General features: G+C 51.6%; 1 protein-coding gene across 1 annotated transcript; it reads right to left on the bottom strand.

Moving 5' to 3' along the window:
• Window positions 1-6,148: 6,148 nt before the first annotated feature.
• B0T15DRAFT_554905 (uncharacterized protein) lies at window positions 6,149-9,214 on the bottom strand (the record flags this gene model as incomplete). The annotated part of the gene is made up of 5 exons (XM_062870366.1): window positions 6,149-7,302; window positions 7,369-8,058; window positions 8,116-8,538; window positions 8,572-8,811; window positions 9,163-9,214. The coding sequence occupies 5 exons, from the start codon at window positions 9,212-9,214 to the stop codon at window positions 6,149-6,151; spliced, it is 2,559 nt and encodes an 852-aa protein (XP_062720861.1).
• Between the last annotated feature and the right edge of the window lie 8,882 nt (window positions 9,215-18,096).

Here is an 18,096-nt window from a genome sequence, read left to right as displayed (position 1 = left end):
GTAGAAAGTGGAACCGCTCTAATATACCTTGCCTACTTGGCCTTCTACTGTACCCCTAGTTATACCTACCGACCGGACCGAGCTAGGGAGCAATCGATATAGTTCCAGACCGCTAATTACAACGCCGCGTTATCCGTCGGACGGTTATCACGCCTGGTATATCCCGTCAGATCGCCTATACCTACGATTGCGGAAGAGCGCGTCAGGAGCTGCTAATCTCTGATTGCTATAATTAATTAAGCGACAGAGGCCTAGTTATGTCGTACTGCTTTCCTAAATCACCCGGACTGCAGGTGGGTGGAAGGTAGGGTCTCTACAGACTTCCAACCTCAACTCGGCTAAGACTATTGACGCCACTAGGCTTAGACGTTTGTTCCTTAGCTTTGCGAGCTTCGACGGCGATCCTCCGGTCATCTCCTTGAATCTTACCACTAGGGTAATGACCTTAAGTCTGGGAAATCGCCGAACAAAGTGGACACCGTCTGCCAGTGTGCTCGAGCACCAATAGGGCCGTAGACCCCAATCCATCCTTAAACGACGGAGATTCTGAAGCTGCTCAAACTGGAACGCCCCTATAAGATCTATAGTAGGTTGTTAGCCTGCTCAAGAAACTCGGCGGGCATCTGGAACATGCATGGTCGACGGATGTATACCTCGTCTTTTATCCAATCCAAGTAGATGGATCCCTCCTCATTCTCTCGTTGACGTACGCTCTGGTATCTCCGCATACCGCAAGAGCGAGCCTCTCGACATACGTGTAAGACGGTAGGAACGGGACGTCGAAGAGCGAAGTCAAACTTAGTATTATTCCAAGTGCGGCAGACGATGGCTACGCCAGCTGACGCATATTCCCAGACTCTTTCACGCAATTCCGGGGCTAGAAAAGGGAAGAGATAGAATTTCGACGATCGGTTATCGTTGGCGTCTTCAACCAATTGTATCTGAAATAAGTCAGGACAAGACGGGTAATCCTCAACCTCGCGGGAAGCCATGATTCCCTCATGACAATAGTCGATACTCGGCCAAGAGGGTGCGCTGAAGGGCGGGCGCTTTTATACGTTTGCACTTCTATGCATGCTATGAAAGAGGCCTGGCCTGACCTGCTTCTCGTCTATAACGCAGGTCTCCTCAACTATCGTCACCGCAACTTATCTTAGGTGACCAGTCACATATTATAGCCGCGCAGTAGGCCGTCTCTTTTCGATTCCTCGTACAACCGCTAGTATATATTATCAGACCGCTGCTTTCAGCCTGCTATCCCGATAAATCTGCTAAGCAGTCAGGAGAAAAGAGGCGTCTGTTTCAGTGAAGCTCGTGCTGGCAAGAGAGGGGCTTTGTACCTCGAGATTTGTTGCTACTTGTGATCCGTCTACCCTAGTTCGTCTGCCAATATATATCCAAGAAGAGAGATCTTAGTCACTAGGGACGTCAACATCTAGGATCTACAGACTCCTTTTCCAATCAACTTTTCCGTGATCAGTCCGCTATATTCGCAGCACTCGGCGTGCTGTAGTAGCTCCGCCTTAAGGCGGAAGACTTCGTCCTGAAGTTTGTCCCGGCGTTCCCGCAACGTAGCCTATGTGTCGCGGAGATGTCGGAATCGAGCTTCAAGCTGTGCGACTTGTTCCCGCTTTTTAATGCGGTATCTTTCGGCCGCGGCTCGATTTCTGGATCTTTTAGCCGCGGTTAGGTCGCGGTGCCTATTGCCCGCGGTGGGAGTGCGATGCCGGCGTGTGGTCTGTCCTGTTTCGTTACACAGAGGTGTATCCTCAGCTGAGCGCGCCGGCAACGGCGCTTGTCCCATGCTGTAGTCGCATATGTCGAGCTTAGGGGCGCTGCGACTCTGTATCGTGGCAGGATAGGTAGGGTCGGAAAAGGTGTATGGTGGGCTGGGATGTGGCATGCTGGGCTCAAAACCCGCATTTTCAGTACCGCCGCTTGCTGAGTCAAGAGGCAGAAAGGCACTGTATAGAAATGATGGGTCAAACGGCCATGTCGCAACAGTGTTTTGGAGAACGCCAATGTCTGAGCTATCAGAACTGAATACTGATGTGAAAGAGGTATAAAAGTCCATTTCAAGCTGTGCGAGTAAAGTCGGTTGGCCTGTCAACCTTCGAACTCCGCCACGAATGCGTCTATATAGGGCCGCGGACGACGCTGATGGTCTGTGCCACGATGTCATGAAGGCCGAAACCCTGACTTCCAACACTTCCGTAGTTCGGCTGGCGAAAGCCTCAGCTCCGCCGGGTAATGATTAAGCACATATTGTATCCGTATTTGACTGCCGTGTACATTTATAAAGTGTATATGCCTTGCGGCCGTCTCCCTAAAGGCCCACGATCCTATAGTAACACCGACATCGACAAAGCCCTCCCTCCTAACACTGGCCGCAACCGCCCGCCCACCAAAGTTCCATTTTCTACCTCCTAGCCAATCGGCTGTCGAAGCCTCCTTCGTGGCCCCTATACAAGCCCAGGGGTAAAAGGGACAGCGTTGCAGTCCACCACCTTGGAAACCTTAATTCTAGCAGCGCGGCTCCCTGAGACGCCGAGTGGCTGGCCTTTAGCACTTACGGAATCGGTTGCGCAGCAAGACCTTGTATACCCGCCCCAGCAAAAACGCGTTAGCGGCCCTGGAGACCAGACAAATTGACAGGTCACCTCCTGCTCCACATATAGCGCTTCCCCGATGTGGGGCACGGGAACCCGACCGGATGTCGTTGCCCACCTCAGCCACCCACCTCCCGCTCGCTTCTGCGCACGGTCCAACTGAGAGTTGGATCCTCCAACTCTCAGTTGGACCGTGCATACTCGCGGGATCCGCTGTGGGCCACACGACTATCCCCAGTTCTGGATTCCTCGCCCATCCTCCCTTCTATCACCAACCAGCTGAAGCCAATTCTGCGTTGGGATCGGAGGCCAAGGCGGCAGCGCAAACGGCAACGAGGCAACGTCGCATACCCAATCTCCAAATGCTCTAGACTTAGGCCAAGTCTACCACAATCAGATTGGTAGTGGCCAAACAACGACAGGGGAGAGCTCTCCCTAAAGGCGTGGGTAAGTTCTTCAAAGGCTATCGGATGTAGACGACGCGCAAAGACAAGGCTTACGGGGTCGGTCACCAGTATGGGAACGCCACCAACACCACCGACAACACCCCGCCTCGGCCAGCAGATCCCACTTTAGCTGCTAAAGGTGGGATGCTGGACACTTAGAAAATGCAACCGCCAAGTCGATCTGTAATAATCAAGCAAGAGGCACGAGGTACTAGAAGCTTAGCGGGAAGGCCAACTCAAAGGACTTGTGCGAGATAATGGGAGAAGCGGTTCATATTGGACGTATTTAGCGTGCCAAGCTCCTTTAGGCTCAGTGCCTCTAGGCGAAATCAAAACTATCAATCTAGCCGCCTAATGCAAGGGTAGCTGCTTGTGTTCAGTTATAGTGTATCGAGCCATACGGAGTGGTAGGTAAGGGGTTATAACAGAAGCAATTTGATTTGTCTTTGTCTTCTGTTTTCGAGAGATATAAACACTGCTAAATCCTCTTTCCGTCAGTTACCTGTCACGTAAGGATCTTTTTCCCTATATAAGCACGGTCCAAATCAGGATCCTCTAGCTTACGAAGCGGGTGCCACACTGCGAAGGCATACAAGCCCTCTTTCCTATCCCGTATCTAAGTTTATGCCTTGCGCAGACGCATAAGAGCCAGTCCCCAGAGATAAGCATCGTGCAAGACTCCCGCTTATTCTTTCTTAGGGAGAGGAGGCAGAGGGCGGTTCGGTGGCGGCCCGGGGCAAGGAGGGAGCGGAGTTGGCTTCGGAGCAGGTGTCATTGTGGATGAACGCCGATGATGCCGGTAGGTACTTAGCTAATACACAGGGTGAGGGATGGAGTCTCGCCAAGTGCAGGTGGAGGGCTAGGCCACCCTATATACGGAGCAGATAACCGGCTTACTCCGCCTCGTCTATCTACCTGCCGAACGCTCGTGTGTCACTGCCTCCCGCTCCATTCCAAGTCGAGGAGGCGCGGGAAGGACTTGGCGATATTGTAAGCTAAGAGGTCTATTTTTGGACTCTTCTAACTGTTCACTAGGTCAGGGTATCGTCATGGATGGCTGTGAGCGCCAGTGCTTGTTTGATGCAAAAGCAGGAGGAGAAGCAGACGGCACGAAGCTGCACCTTGGGGGACCGCCTAAAGAGTCTGGCAGTGCCAGAACCTCCAAAAGCACTCCTTTCATGCCAGCAAAAGGCGTGCAGTGGTGCTTACAGCGGAGCATAACGGCTTGCTACAGGGCTTGCCGGCAGTCAGGACCGTCATGGAACAGGAGTGGGACGGAGGACGGTTGATTCAGGGGTAACTTAGTAGTATATGCGGGGGAGGCTCGAGAGCATGTCCAAGTCATTGGTTATGCCACACTACACTGTGGCTGGAGCACCACTACGGCTGAAGGATCAACCGGCGGGCGACAAGCAACAGCCAAAGGCGAATCGGATGTCGATAAACTTATAGTTACTGTGTGGTCGCGTGCATAAAGAACACCCCCAAGTCAGCGTGTTATGCGACCACTTTGCCAACATACTTCTACGCCCGAGTTTCGCCTCCGGTTCCAAGCTCGTGGAGCGTGCTACAATCGATGTCAGGAGTGCCAAATCCGCTTCTCATTTCCGTTTACGCCCAGCGGGATCCGCACTTCTTGAACTACCTCGGGGTTTGCCAACCGACAGATACTCGCGCGCTGGCGCAGACTTACACCCAGGCATCGGAACCAACAAGCATCGCATCACCACACGCTCTGTCGCACTATGCTCAGCTTCTCGATCACAGATCAGTCATACAGTCGTCCTCGCCCTCCACCCACGAGTCTAAGGATCCAAATGGTGACCAGTCCAGGCTGGACCGACGTTCCTCCAGCTTTGCAACGCACAACGGAAAATATGGTTACCATAGGGTCCAATGCGAAGATCCAGAGATTATTCGCGGCTGGTTTGAGTACGGCATCCAGGAGGCAGACATCTACAACTTTGACAAGACTGGGTTTCAGATGGATGTTATCTGGGCTGCAATAGTTGTCACATTTCCGAACAGTGTGGCAGGGCAAGTCAAAGCAGCCTGGCAATCGGAGTGGGCAATAGTGATCCAGGGCATCAATGCTATTGGCTGGACGACACCAGATCAGTAACTTGACTTGCAGGACATATCCGCGTGCGGGGCTCGTACGGCTGGGGGGAGGCTGCCTTTACTGTAGGCTGTCGCGATATGCTCAGTGGCTACTGCGATGGTAATCAGATGTAAACATCCCAGGAGCTTAAGCATTCCACGTCGCTAGGAGCCTAGACGCTCGATGCCGTTAGCGACGGCGAGGCCTGCAAAGTCCATGAGATGACCCAACTTGTTTTCACGAACCTGCAGCCCCTAGGTCTGATCGATATTTTCCGCTTTGCGGGATTCCCTTTGTCACCAAACAGCTCCTTGCCATTTAACGCTAAAGGGGGAATGTAAACAAACCTGTGATTGGCCTGGAAATGTGCCAAGCAGGAGTCGTTCGGCTTGGCGGCGAATGAGGTACAGTATTTACGTTATGGCGCTCTTTCCAGCCAACCATCGTGCCCAGGCTTGGGCTCTTCCGCACGGTAGCAGCTACCTTCCCACCAGGGAGCTCCTCGTCACTGGGCTTTCCAAAGGCGGCCGGTGAATATATGGGGAGCCTTTCGAACTGTACCCGTGTTGTTCTTAGTTCTCCAGTACCTCTTACGCACTTAGTTAGCCTTGCACAACTCCAAGAGACCTCTGCGAGAAGAGTCACCTGGTACGTCACTGCCGTTGTACCTCATCGCCTTTTCCACAGCAACTAACGTCGAGATTCGCGAACAAGGTGGAACCTCCTTCTCCCTGTTTAGAACACTCTTCCTCAGAGCGCTTGTTAGTAATACCTCCGTGCTTTGTAGAGGTATACTTTGGCCTTAAGTTCCATGTTAGACGCCCTCGTTCCGCAGTAAGGATCTGATGCCCTAGCAGCACCGCCTTCTAAGCCAAATAGATATAGTATAACTGTTGCTAGTAGTGACTAAAGAATGATTCTATAGATCCAGACTAAAGAGTCAAAAAGTAGACCATCAGGCTACAAGCGAACCAATCATCTCGGCTCAGGAATTATTGCGGAACTGTTCCCGCTTGTACCTGGAGGCTGCCTACGAGTGCTGCGAGGAGTCCCCTTATCTCGGCTATATTCGTCTTTATCTCCGTTGTCGTCTCCTCGAACTTGTTCATCCTTGCCGTCGCCTCAGCCATTGTTGTTTTCAGCCCGGTCACCTCTTCATCCATCTTTCCCTGCATCTCGGTCATCTTCACCTCCATCGTTCCCTGCATCGCAGTCACCGTTAGGGTTAACTTCTCCATTCTCGCTTCCACGTCCTTCATCCTCTTATCGTCTTGAGCAGGTGATGGCGAGCGAGATGTAGTATCATTACCAGGCATGGTGGCTCCCGTGTTTGCTGGCAAGACCACAGCCGGGATACCGTGCTTGATACGCCCGTCGTCGTCATCATCATCCGAAGTAGCTGGATTTGTCTTTTTGTATACAGCTAATGGCTCCCTCTTCCATGGCGGCGGGATACCCAACTCCTTGCATTTTTTTCCCACTTTGTTCTTATAATCTGTCTCGCCCAGGACTCTCAACACCTCGCTCGCTTGAGCAACGCGTATACCGCCTTTAAGTCTTACCGTGCACCTCGTCCACGGGGCACGAGAACGTGAGTCCAAGTTTTGCATCTGAACCCTTCCGTCCGAGACACAGAGTAGTTCCTCGAAATCATCACGGTCCTTATATGTCAGAGGGGGCCCTTGTCGTGTCAGGTCTTTGCAGTTGCCTTGCTTGATGTGGCCGCCGACTAGCCAGAGTCCCACTTTTGATGCAGATTCAAACTTCTGATACGGAATCCCATTCTTCCCGCGGCTCATGCTTTCCAATAAGACAAAATTGTTTCTACTCTTGCCTGTCTTATCTTTTCCTCCCGTCGGCACTATACCGACAATTTCCCAGTCGCTGTCTTTTGTCGGTACTGTGCGCCACGGGTAATCCCAGGGTCGCTTCACTGCCGTGCTAGGCGTAGACGGGCTTGCTGCCGCGGCGGGCTTTGGGGCCTGTGCGGTTTGTGCGGGTGTAGGAGCCGTGCTCGGCGGGGCCGGCGGGCTTGCTGCCGTGGCGAGCTTTGGGGCCTCTCGTTTTCGTGCGTTTTCAAGAAGTTCCCAGGCGTCGTGTAGGAAACCTTCTACAGCTGCCGCTGCTGTCCTGACCTTCGCATGAGCTGTTTTTGCAGCAGAGAGTTTTTCGTCACGTACTGCTGCATCTCGACTTATGAGTACCTCCCTACGCGCGTCCTGCACTTCTTCCGCGGCGTCAGCAGCTTCGCGAAGTTCAGCCTTTGCCTGATTTTCAAGCGCAGAAGCGGCCTCTTGTGGCATGTTCTGCTCTTCCTTGTCGTGGAGGTATTTTTTGATCCGCACTTCAAGGTCTGACATCGCCCGAGCAGCATCGTCAGCAACCCAGTTAGCTTCTTTCCGCTGTCGATATTCTTCTAAGAATTCCTCAGCTGTTTGGATAGTCCACTCCGTAGGGAGGTGACGTCGTTTGATCACTTCATCGAGTTGGCTTTTTAGAGAATTTAGCTTGTTTTTTGCCTCCTGATCGTTCGGCTCCTCCTGGAGCTTGGTATAGTATGCTTGTGACATCCCGTAGTGAGGTACAAGCTCGGAACTCGGAATTATCCAAGTATCTTGTGATCTTCCCTCCGCGTCGTTTCGGCTCCGAATTTCATTATTCCAGGACTCTAATCCCCCTCTAACCATAGGGTCTGCTGCGTCGCGCTTGAGTCTATCGATCAGCTCCTCCGCTTGCGCTGCCTTATATATATCTGTAACCCATTCCGGGGGTGTAGGCATAGACACCTCCTCTGGCTTGGGTCGCTCGCCTTCGCCATCGTCATTCGCATCGCCAGTCCATTCTTCTACGAGGCCGATGTAATAGTCATCTACACCCTTGGCCTCGGCGGCGGCTTTGAGTCCTATCAAAAACCCAGGTCAGTAGAATTTCCGAGAAATGGAATGGTGATAGCGTTTACTCTCAAATGCTTTCGAAGCATCCTCCAGCGGCTTCATCCGATCTGGGTTTATCAGACGTCCGCGGGTTTTCCAGGCGTTTATTACGTCTTCCTCGGTAGCCCGCTCAGAGACTCCTAGGATTTTAGCGTGTTCATCTGGCTCGCAGCTGTTAATGGCCTCGATTGCCTCCTTAGCGGCAAGGTAATCCCCTGGCGTGGGTATTCCCCATGCTGATGGATAGTGTTGCCTTCCGATCTCCGCATCGATTAGGGTCTTCAGTGTGTTTAAAGTTTCCATTGCCTTCTCACGCTCTGGACTGTCTTCGGGGCCGCTAATGATCTCGTACATTTTTTTTGCCGCGTCGTACTGAGGATAGAAAAAGGACCGTTTAATGATCCAGTTCCATCTCTCAATTCCCCGCATCTTTTCCTTTCCGTTTCCTTCTATGATTTTAAAATTCAAGGCGTCAATCCTACCCGTTACTATTTCGTCGTCCGGGTTCGATCCTAATTTACGAAGCACATCAGTTGCTTCTTCCGAGTTGTAAATCCCCTTTACTCGGTCAGGTGGTTCGGGAACGTTGGCTTCCTCCAGCATCTCATTGACGTCCTCGCTGTCGTTATCGTACTTGCTCAAGTCTTCCTGTCCGTCCCACCTCATAACCTCTGAAATCGAGAGGATATCAACCTTTAATTTGCTCGCGGCATTATAGAGTCCTAAGTAAATTGAGTTAGTTGGGACATCCTATACAAGAACAAGCTTTCCGTTATTACGCTGCATCGCCTAGTAGGCATTCTTATCCCGGTGCATCCATGGCTGCACCGAGCATCCCAGCTTCCTCCAGGCAAATAAAATGTCCTTCTCTGAGGCATCCTCGGAAACGCCCAAGAGTTTGCGGTAATCATCTGGAGAGCAAGATATGATTTCGTCGATGACTTGCCGCGTGGCCTTGTTAACTGCTGCCTTTTTCGTATTTCTCCTGCTTGTCCATTCCTCGCCGAGTTTTTTGAAAGCGACGTCGAGAGCCTCCTATAGTAGGTCTTTATAAGCAGCTACGTCGCTACTACCAGGCTTTCCGAGAATGTCCTCAGAAGGGGCAGCAATTGCTAGGACCGCCATGGTGCTTGATTAGGGCAGAAGTGCGGACGTTTGGGTGCTTGTGCGTCAATGAATACGTAGTGGTAGATGTTTCAAGTGAGCAATTGCTTTGAGTAGAGCGGTCGGTAGCTAGACGGAGCTTTGGCTTATATAGCTAATGTGACCCTAAATATAGACGGCCGCTTTGCTATTCTTAGACGAAAGGTTCTTGTCCATATTTAGAACAGACTTCGGAGGGCAATTGCAGTGACTAAGATGTATCTAATTTTGGCTCCGCAGTCATACATTGCGTCCCCGGGCGCCTCCCGTTTCCCTACCATCCTCCAAGAGGTATTAGTTGTCCTATATTATGCTCAATGCCCTCCGGGCAAACGCTTTTGCATTATTAGCCGCCATGGAGGTTCCAGAAAAGTTCGCTATCGCCTTTGGGGGCGGATGTTTTAATCTCATCCTTATGAACCCCCCGAAGTTTGTCAGGTCCTTTGTCCGTGGTCTGCGCCTTTTCTTCACTCGCATTTCATACATACGCGTACTTCACCGATACAAGCGCATCGGACCATGGCATCTCGGCACCATCCTCGTCGTCGCGCTGTTCCTAAGCGTCAATGCCTATCTAACCTTTTTTAACCGCCTCTTTAAACCGGCCTCTGCCGAAGAGGCGAGCATTCGCGCGGCGGATCTTTCGCTGGTCAACCTCGTGCCTGTCATCGCTGGGCCGAGTCAGAGCTTTCTGGCATCTACGATTCTTGGCATCTCCCTCAAAGCCTCCCAGAGAGTTCATCGGTCCCTGGCGATTATATCCGCGCTTCTCTTATTCTTCCACATCGTCTTGATCGTGGTGCGGCGATCTTTCCCCTTGCAGGTCACAAGCAACGCATGGGCAACAGCTGTAAGTGGACTACCTGCCATATAGCGTGCGCGCTAATCGCGTCTGATAGTCCCTCTGAAGACTGCAGAGATCCCACCTATTTAGCGGACGGTGTTTCAGTGCCAGCCCAGCAATGGCCCTCGAGCGAGTACCTGCCCAGGGGGGGCAGGGTGGAATCGGGTCAGCTCGACCGTGAAAGCGGAACTAGGCGCGTCCGACGTGGTTACCATCCGCGCAGTTGCCATTCGTTTACTGCTATGTGTCTGAACGACCTGAGATGCAGGGCCTGAAGTACTGGGGACGCGGCAGACGGCGGTCTTTGCTGTTGGGTAACCTTGATGAGGTTCAGATTGCGAGGCCAATTCGACCATTTCGCTATCTTCTTGACTCTTTCTGAAACCGCGGAGACAACCCCGGTTGTACTACTAAGAACCTCATCCGCCTCATGGAGGGCTGCCAAAATGCCGAGCGATCTGTCGTCGAGAGAATGCAGCAAGGGTTGGGGTTGAGATTCGGTGTTGCCAAAAGGTACACAACAAGCAATCAAGCCGTATTAAAAGCTAGCACAGAACTTGAGATCGCATTGCTTACTGAGGAAGCATCCGGAATGCCCATAGGCGTAGAGAGTGTGATCTACATACAAGCTTCCTCCCAAGTCCTGGTTCGCGAGGAACGGTGCCCGTTCTTCCCGTTCCTTGTAGACCGTTGGGAACGTGAAGCGTTTCCCATCGTTCCAACTTACATGCATCTGGCGCCTTCCCGATTGGTCAGGCTGCTGCACTTAACGATTGGCTGCAGGTGCGTCCCGTGCTTGCTCCCCGTATAACTTTCCAAATGGCTCCGAGCGTGCCAGGTTTCAGCGCCTGGTCCCTCTTTGGCATACGTCAATCGTTCGGGCATCGGGTTCAGCAACGACAATACGTAGTTTACTTAGGACTATTGCAATGTCGTATAGCTGCTGCCGACATACCGACCAGGAGTGTTCGATATAACAACAAGAAGCATGGCTATCGGATGCCCTGCGGGACGAGTCTTTTATTTGGAGTCGTCTAGTTTCGCGCTTATCATCTAACTTGCCATCCGCTATGCAGCATTATTCGCTACATTTCATTGTCACGTTATTTTTTTTTTTTCCCTTTAACGTACATTATCAGCGAGTGACCCATATCAGCGGATGACCTACTCTCTACTACCCTACAAACATTGTCCTCAATTACAAAACAACAAAACTATCAACCAACTATAATTACATCAGAAACGGCTGAATCAGATGCTTCTACAACCTCCTGGCAAGTGCGGGCATTATGACCAGGCTTGCCGTATACACCACAGCACCGAACCTTCGTACAAGCCCCCCCTATACCACCACCATCCGGCTGCATTTCTTATGCCACCTCCCCAACCATAGCCTTTTGGTCTAGTAGATCCTTTGCATCTTCTACTGCAAGTGATCCTCTAAGCTGTACACGCGTTCTTTTGGCTCTTCGGCGCTTGCTTAGTGCCTCATTGGCCTTGCGGAGCGAAGCATTCTCTGCCTGCAGGAGAGCCACCTGGTGCATTATAGCCATTGTACTCTTTGTCAGCTGGTCCATAGCAGCCAACATCGAAATCGGGGAGCTATTTTGGTAGGTGGCAATGCGAGTCTTAATGAGCGTTGACTGTGAGTTAGCTTCTCAGGGGTTGTGTGGTGTCTGGAAGACCCAAGATTGTACAGTGCCTGGCTGTGAGGTTGGGGGTATTGGTATACAAAGCTTGATATCTAGCTTCGAAAGTACCCTCTTTAGATTGTACGGTATAAGGCCAGCCCCTATAAAACCGCTCTATATATTCCTCTTAGTAATAGAGGTAAAAAAGTCCGCGCGAAAGGTATAAAGGAACTCGAGCTTGCTTATATAGTGTCACGAATTAAGCCAACAGGGACAGGCTGCGCATGCGGCACGGAGCGCGGGACGCTTCGGACCAGTCATTACTGCAGGGGACGCAGCCAATGGCGCACAAGTACGAAGGCTGCTCAGTGGGGAACGAGCCAAGCCTTCTGAGCAGGTGCTCAAAGTGCTCATCGTGAAGGGGCGCGAGCATCGCGAGCACCCGATAATCATGCTGCTCATGGCAAAGGGCCATGAGCACTCTGAGCAACAGTATGTAGATACTATATAGCCACTCGTTCTGGAGGACTCTGGGAGTTCTCCAGTGAGCAATTCAAACAGTAGCCTTTACCTATTGTGCAGACATTGCGGATTGCATTGTTGTGAACCTTTTGGCTTCACCGAGACCTACAGTCCGACCAGCAGTACCTTCGACCGGCGAACCCTTTCAGAGGCAGGACTGCCTGTGGTTTCGTCACATATAGTTAATATACACGCGTATTAAGTCCTCAATCTGGCGACCATACGCCTGCTTCAATGGCGCAAAGCAGCCAACATCAAGTGGTAGAGGATGTAAGAGGAATATAGAGCGTGATAATGTTGTTCTACTGGCAGTAGAGCTCGAACTTGGTTGAGTAGTGGCTTTTGTAGCCATCCAGAATCAACAATCAATATTTGCCCTTTATCTGAGGCGCTATATAGTAGTCGAAGTGCTTAATCTAATCAAGGCCTACCGTATTAGTAGTCCAGCTATTCTCGGTGGTTGTAATACGCTAGTCGGCTGGGAGGTTATACTTGGTATACTAGTTGGCGAGGTAGTACTACACCGCTAAGATGATGAATGGAGAGATAGCTTAGCCAAGGATATTAACGCCTTGGATCACCGTCGCCTATTTGCGGTTACTAGGCTGAGCTAGCTTCGCCTTACCACGGCTATCCGAGGTTATAACCACTATATCTGAGAAGATAATGCCTATTATAAACCCAGTCTCGTCGAAATTATAGATATCGTCATCTATGATACCGTACTTGGCCTTAACATTCCATACAAGGGCAAACCACTTGCCAATGACCTTCGGATCCTCATACTTTACCCTCTGGTAATCGTATCTTCGCGAATAACGCGTACGGAGCTCTAGCTGGCGTTTGATAAACGGATACGCCTAGAGCTTGCTGATAGGGAGCGCGTCGTATATACGTTGTGATGGTGGAACCTACCGTACCATAGCATAGGCCATTGCTTAGTCATGTGCCCGGCTTCCGGTGCATGCATGCATGATTGGTCGATCTGGTTGGTGCCCCGCCTTCTACATCTAGGCACATGCCCCACATCCTGTATTTAGACTTCTTTGCACCTTGCAGTCTTTGAGGATTTCTTTCCTCCTACAAGTTCAGTATTCTTGCAATACAGTCAGTTGCCTACCAGAGCCTTGAGCCTAGACTGCGACGACAGTCTCTATGACATAGGTCTCCTATATAATACCTATTATCTATATTGTTACCTATTATACAGCTATATATTTCAGCTCTATATATATCGTTAAAAGTATATCCTTCACGCAGATATATAGTAAGATGCTCGACTGGCTTGCTCGAGTCATAGAGAATTTCGAAGATATAGGTAGCATCGTCATTATACCACCAGCTCCGTAGCGGATTAGTAATATATTGACGTCCAACTGCGACAACGCAAAAAGGGTTCTTGGGAGCGCTTAAGAGTGTCATTGCCGAAAAATATAGCTAGTAGCGCGGCGCGGTTGGCAGTCCTTATTTGTAGTTATATACTCTACTGTCACGAGGGCTGTCATTCAAGGTCAGGGTCAAGCCTCTAGTGGTAAACTGACTGTATTGCAAGAATATTGAACTTGTAGGAGGAAAGAATCCTCGAGACTGCAAGGTAGGCTTTAGATATAGGACGAGAGTAGGTCTGAGCTTGCATGTATGATGTAATGAAACATGCATAATGAATCATCACTTGGTACAGTAAAAGGCGAAATGGGTGTCGCTTTTTGAATTAGTTAATATCCTGTAGCGAGATCCACTTGCGGGCCCTTGTGGCTTTTCACAATTGAGGAAAAGTACTCCAGATGTACCGCAGCGAATTGTCATAACGTTATCATATCACAACCAGTTTCTACGCGAGGGCCCCACCGGGCTTAGCCCGTTACAGTACGTAGCTATCCCCGTGCTGGTCCCGAATTCGCTGTTTTATCTCAGCTTGATGAGTCTACGGTACCGAAGTATGAAGCTTCTTTACGCAGTCATCCAAAAACATACTCTATCTTTCCGTTCATCGCGCTCAATACAGAGCTATGCCTTCGTTTTCCTAATTGTACCTTGCATAATTGCAAGTGCAATACCTGTGGCAAATCTCAAAGTGACAACAGAGGAAGACGTAGGTAGCGAAACCTAAATGGCATAAGGCCATCGTCTCTCCCGGGCCCTTCGTTTAAAATAAAGATAACGTACATTATCAGCGAGCGAGACATATCAGCGAGCGGGACACTAAGTTCTTGGCACAACGCGTCCTTCCTTATCTACCTCTAACAACGCGTTTTTCCTACAACTAAAGATGTCTTCCACTTCAAAGGAAGCTAGGGTAACCTTGGCCCTCAAAGCTCTTGAAAATGATATAGAACTAAGCCTTCGAGCCGCGGCCAAGCTCTATAACGTGCCAGTTTCAACCCTCGGCTACTGACGTACCGGCCGGCCTATACGACGCGATCTTCCAGCCAATTCGAAGAAGCTTACCCAATCTGAAGAGGAGGCTATTGTTCAATATATTATTGAGCTATTTGTACGAGCTTTTCCGCCGAGACTATGTAGTATAGAAGATATGGCCAACCAACTGCTATATGTACGCGATACGCCCCCTGTCGGCAAGCTCTGGGTATATCGGTTTGTCAAACGCCAGCTAGAGCTCCGTATATGTTATTTGCGAAGATACGATTACTAGAGGGCAAAGTGCGAGGATCCGAAGGTCATTAGCAAGTGGTTTACCCTTGTACGGAATATTAAGGCCAAGTACAGTATCGTAGATGACAATATCTATAACTTCGACAAGACTGGGTTTATAATGGGCATTATCTTCCCGGGCATGGTGGTTATAACCTCGGATGGCCGTAGCAAGGCGAAGCTAGCCTAGCCTGGCAACTGCGAATGGACGACGGTGATCCAAGGCGTCAATGCCCTTGGCTGGGCTATCTCTCCGTTCATCATCTTAGTAGCATAGTTCTACCTTGCCAACTGGTATACTAAGTGCAACCTCCTAGCCGACTGGCGCATTGCAACTACCGAGAATGGCTGGACTACCAATATAGTAGGCCTTGATTGGATCAAGCACTTCGACTACCATACAGCACCTCGGACAAAGGGCAAATACTGGTTATTGATCCTCGATGGCCACGAAAGCCACCACTCAACCAAGTTCGAGCTCTACTACCAGCAGAACAACATTATCACGCTCTACATGCCTCCACATTCCTCCCACCTCCTCCAGCCACTTGATATTGGCTGCTTTGGGCCGTTGAAGCAGGCGTACAGTCGCCAGATCAAGGACTTGATACGCGTATATATCAACCATATAAGCAAGCTCGAGTTCCTTTGTACCTTTCACGCGGCCTTCTTTGCCTCTATCACCAAGAGGAATATCCAGGGCGGTTTTATAGGGGCTGGCCTTGTACCGTACGATCCAGAGAGGGTACTTTCAAAGCTAGATATCAAGCTTCGTACACTAACACCCCCAACCTCACAGCCAGGCACTATACAATCTTGGGTCTTCCAGACACCATACAACCCCCAAGAAGCCAACTCACAGTCAACGCTCATCAAGACTCGCATTGCCAACCATCAAAATAGCTCCCCGACTTCGATGTTGGCTGCTATAGACCAGCTTACCAAGGGTACAATAGCTATAATGTACCAGGTGGCCCTCCTTCAGGCAGAGGTGTCTTCGCTCCGCAAGGCCAACGAGGCGCTAAGCAAGCGCCAGAGAGCCAAAAAAAACACGTATACGGCTTGGAGGATCACTTACTGTGCAGGAGGTACAGGAGGTGGTAGGCCAGGGGGCTATAGGTGGGGAGGCAATGCAAGAAACACAGCTGGATGGTAGTAGTGCTGGGGGGTTCGTACGAAGGTTCGGTGCTGTGGTATGTGCAGCAAGCCTGGCCATAATGCCCGCACTTGCCAGGAGGGTGCAGAAGGGTCTGATTCATCTGTTTCTGATGTAATTGTAGTTGGTTCTTAGTGTTGTTGCATTGCAATTGAGAGTAGTTGTTATAGAGTAGTGGAGAGTGTCCCGCTCGCTGATATGTCCCGCTCGCTGATAATGTACGTTATTATAACGTAGCGTTTAAAACAAAGATATTTGTACTAATTACTATACAACACCTGTTGCTTACGGAAATCCATTAGTCGGTGAAAGCAAAATGAAAGAAGGTTACTTGACCAGAGGAATGTCCTAGGATGAGTGTATGACCGTGAACCGCCACACATGTTGCCCGATAGTCCGGAGGAAGCCAAAGAATGCGCTTGGTGTTTCTAGTGACCCAATTGTCGTCGACGAAGAGAAAGCCACTGGCTGGCTTCTCATCCCCAGGACTGCTTGAAATCTTAGAGTTTGCATTAACGCGGAGCAGTCCTCGATTTGTCTCGAGCCAGAGACCATTACTGGAGAATGCTATTCTCGTGACCGTACCGCAATACCCCTCGAGCGTCTGCCGGTGTACGTAGGTCGCCGCGTCCCAGAGCCGGACCGTTGCGTCTTCTGACGCCGACGCGAGCGTCTTGTTATCCAGCGAGAACGCTACTGCCGTAACCCAACCGTTATGCCCCTCGAGCGTCTGCCGGTGCACGCCGGTCGCCGCGTCCCAGAGCCGGACCGTCTTGTCGCTTGATGCCGACGCGAGCGTTTTGTTGTCCTGCGAGAACGCTACTGCTAAGACCATATGGCGATGCCCCTCGAGCGTCTGCCGGTACGTGCCGGTTGCTACGTCCCAGAGCCGGACTGTTGTGTCGCTTGACGCCGATGCGAGCATCTTGCTATCCTGTGAGAACGCCACTGCCCAGACTAAATCGCTATGCCCTTCGAGCGTCTGCCGGTGTACGTAGGTCGCCGCGTCCCAGAGCCGGACCGTCGCGTCGCTTGATGCTGACACCAGCGTCTTGCTATCCGGTGAGAACGCTATTACTGTAACCGAATCGCTATGCCCCTCGAGCGTCTGCCGGTACGTGCCGGTCGCCGCGTCCCAGACTCGGACCGTTGTGTCTTCTGACGCCGACGCGAGCGTCTTGTTATCCGGCGAGAACGCTATTGCTTTAACCCTACGGCGATGCCCCTCGAGTATCTGCCGGTATACGCCAGTCGCCGCGTCCCAGAGCCGGACCGTTGTATCGCTTGACGCCGACGCGAGTATCTTATTGTCCGGCGAGAATGCTACTGCCGTGACCGAATCGCTATGCCCCTCGAGCGTCTGCCGGTACGTGCCGGTTGTCGTGTCCCAGAGCCGGACCGTCTCGTCGCTTGACGCCGACGCGAGCGTCTTGCTATCCGGCGAGAACGCCACCGCCGTAACCGTACCGCCATGCCCCTCGAGCGTCTGCTGGTACGTGCCAGTCGCCGCGTCCCAAAGCCGGACCGTCTCGTCGCTTGATGCCGATGCGAACGTCTTACTGTCCGGCGAGAACGCCATTGCCCAGACCGTACCATCATGCCCCTCGAGTGTCTGCCGGTACGTGCCGGTCGCCGCGTCCCAGAGCCGGACCGTTGTGTCGCTTGATGCCGACGCGAGTATCTTATTGTCCGGCGAGAATGCTACTGCCCAGACCGAATCGCTATGCCCCTCGAGCGTCTGCCGGTACGTACCGGTCGCCGTATCCCAGACTCGGACCGTCTCGTCTTCTGACGCCGACGCGAGCATCTTACTATCCCACGAGAACGCTACTGCCGTAACCCAACCGTCATGCCCCTCGAGCGTCTGCCGGTACGTACCGGTCGCCGCGTCCCAGAGCCGGACCGTCTCGTCGCTTGATGCCGACGCAAGCATCTTGTTGTCCCGCGAGAACGCCACTGCCCAGACCTTACCGCGATGCCCCTCGAGTGTCTGCCGGTACGTGCCGGTCGCCGCGTCCCAGAGCCGGACCGTCCCGTCGCTTGACGCCGACGCGAGCGT

This window comes from Chaetomium strumarium (assembly GCF_033439665.1).
Source record: "Chaetomium strumarium strain CBS 333.67 chromosome Unknown B0T15scaffold_4, whole genome shotgun sequence".
Lineage (NCBI taxonomy): Eukaryota > Fungi > Ascomycota > Sordariomycetes > Sordariales > Chaetomiaceae > Chaetomium > Chaetomium strumarium.
Note: the sequence above shows the minus strand (reverse complement) of the source record. Positions and strands in the feature narration are given on the sequence as shown.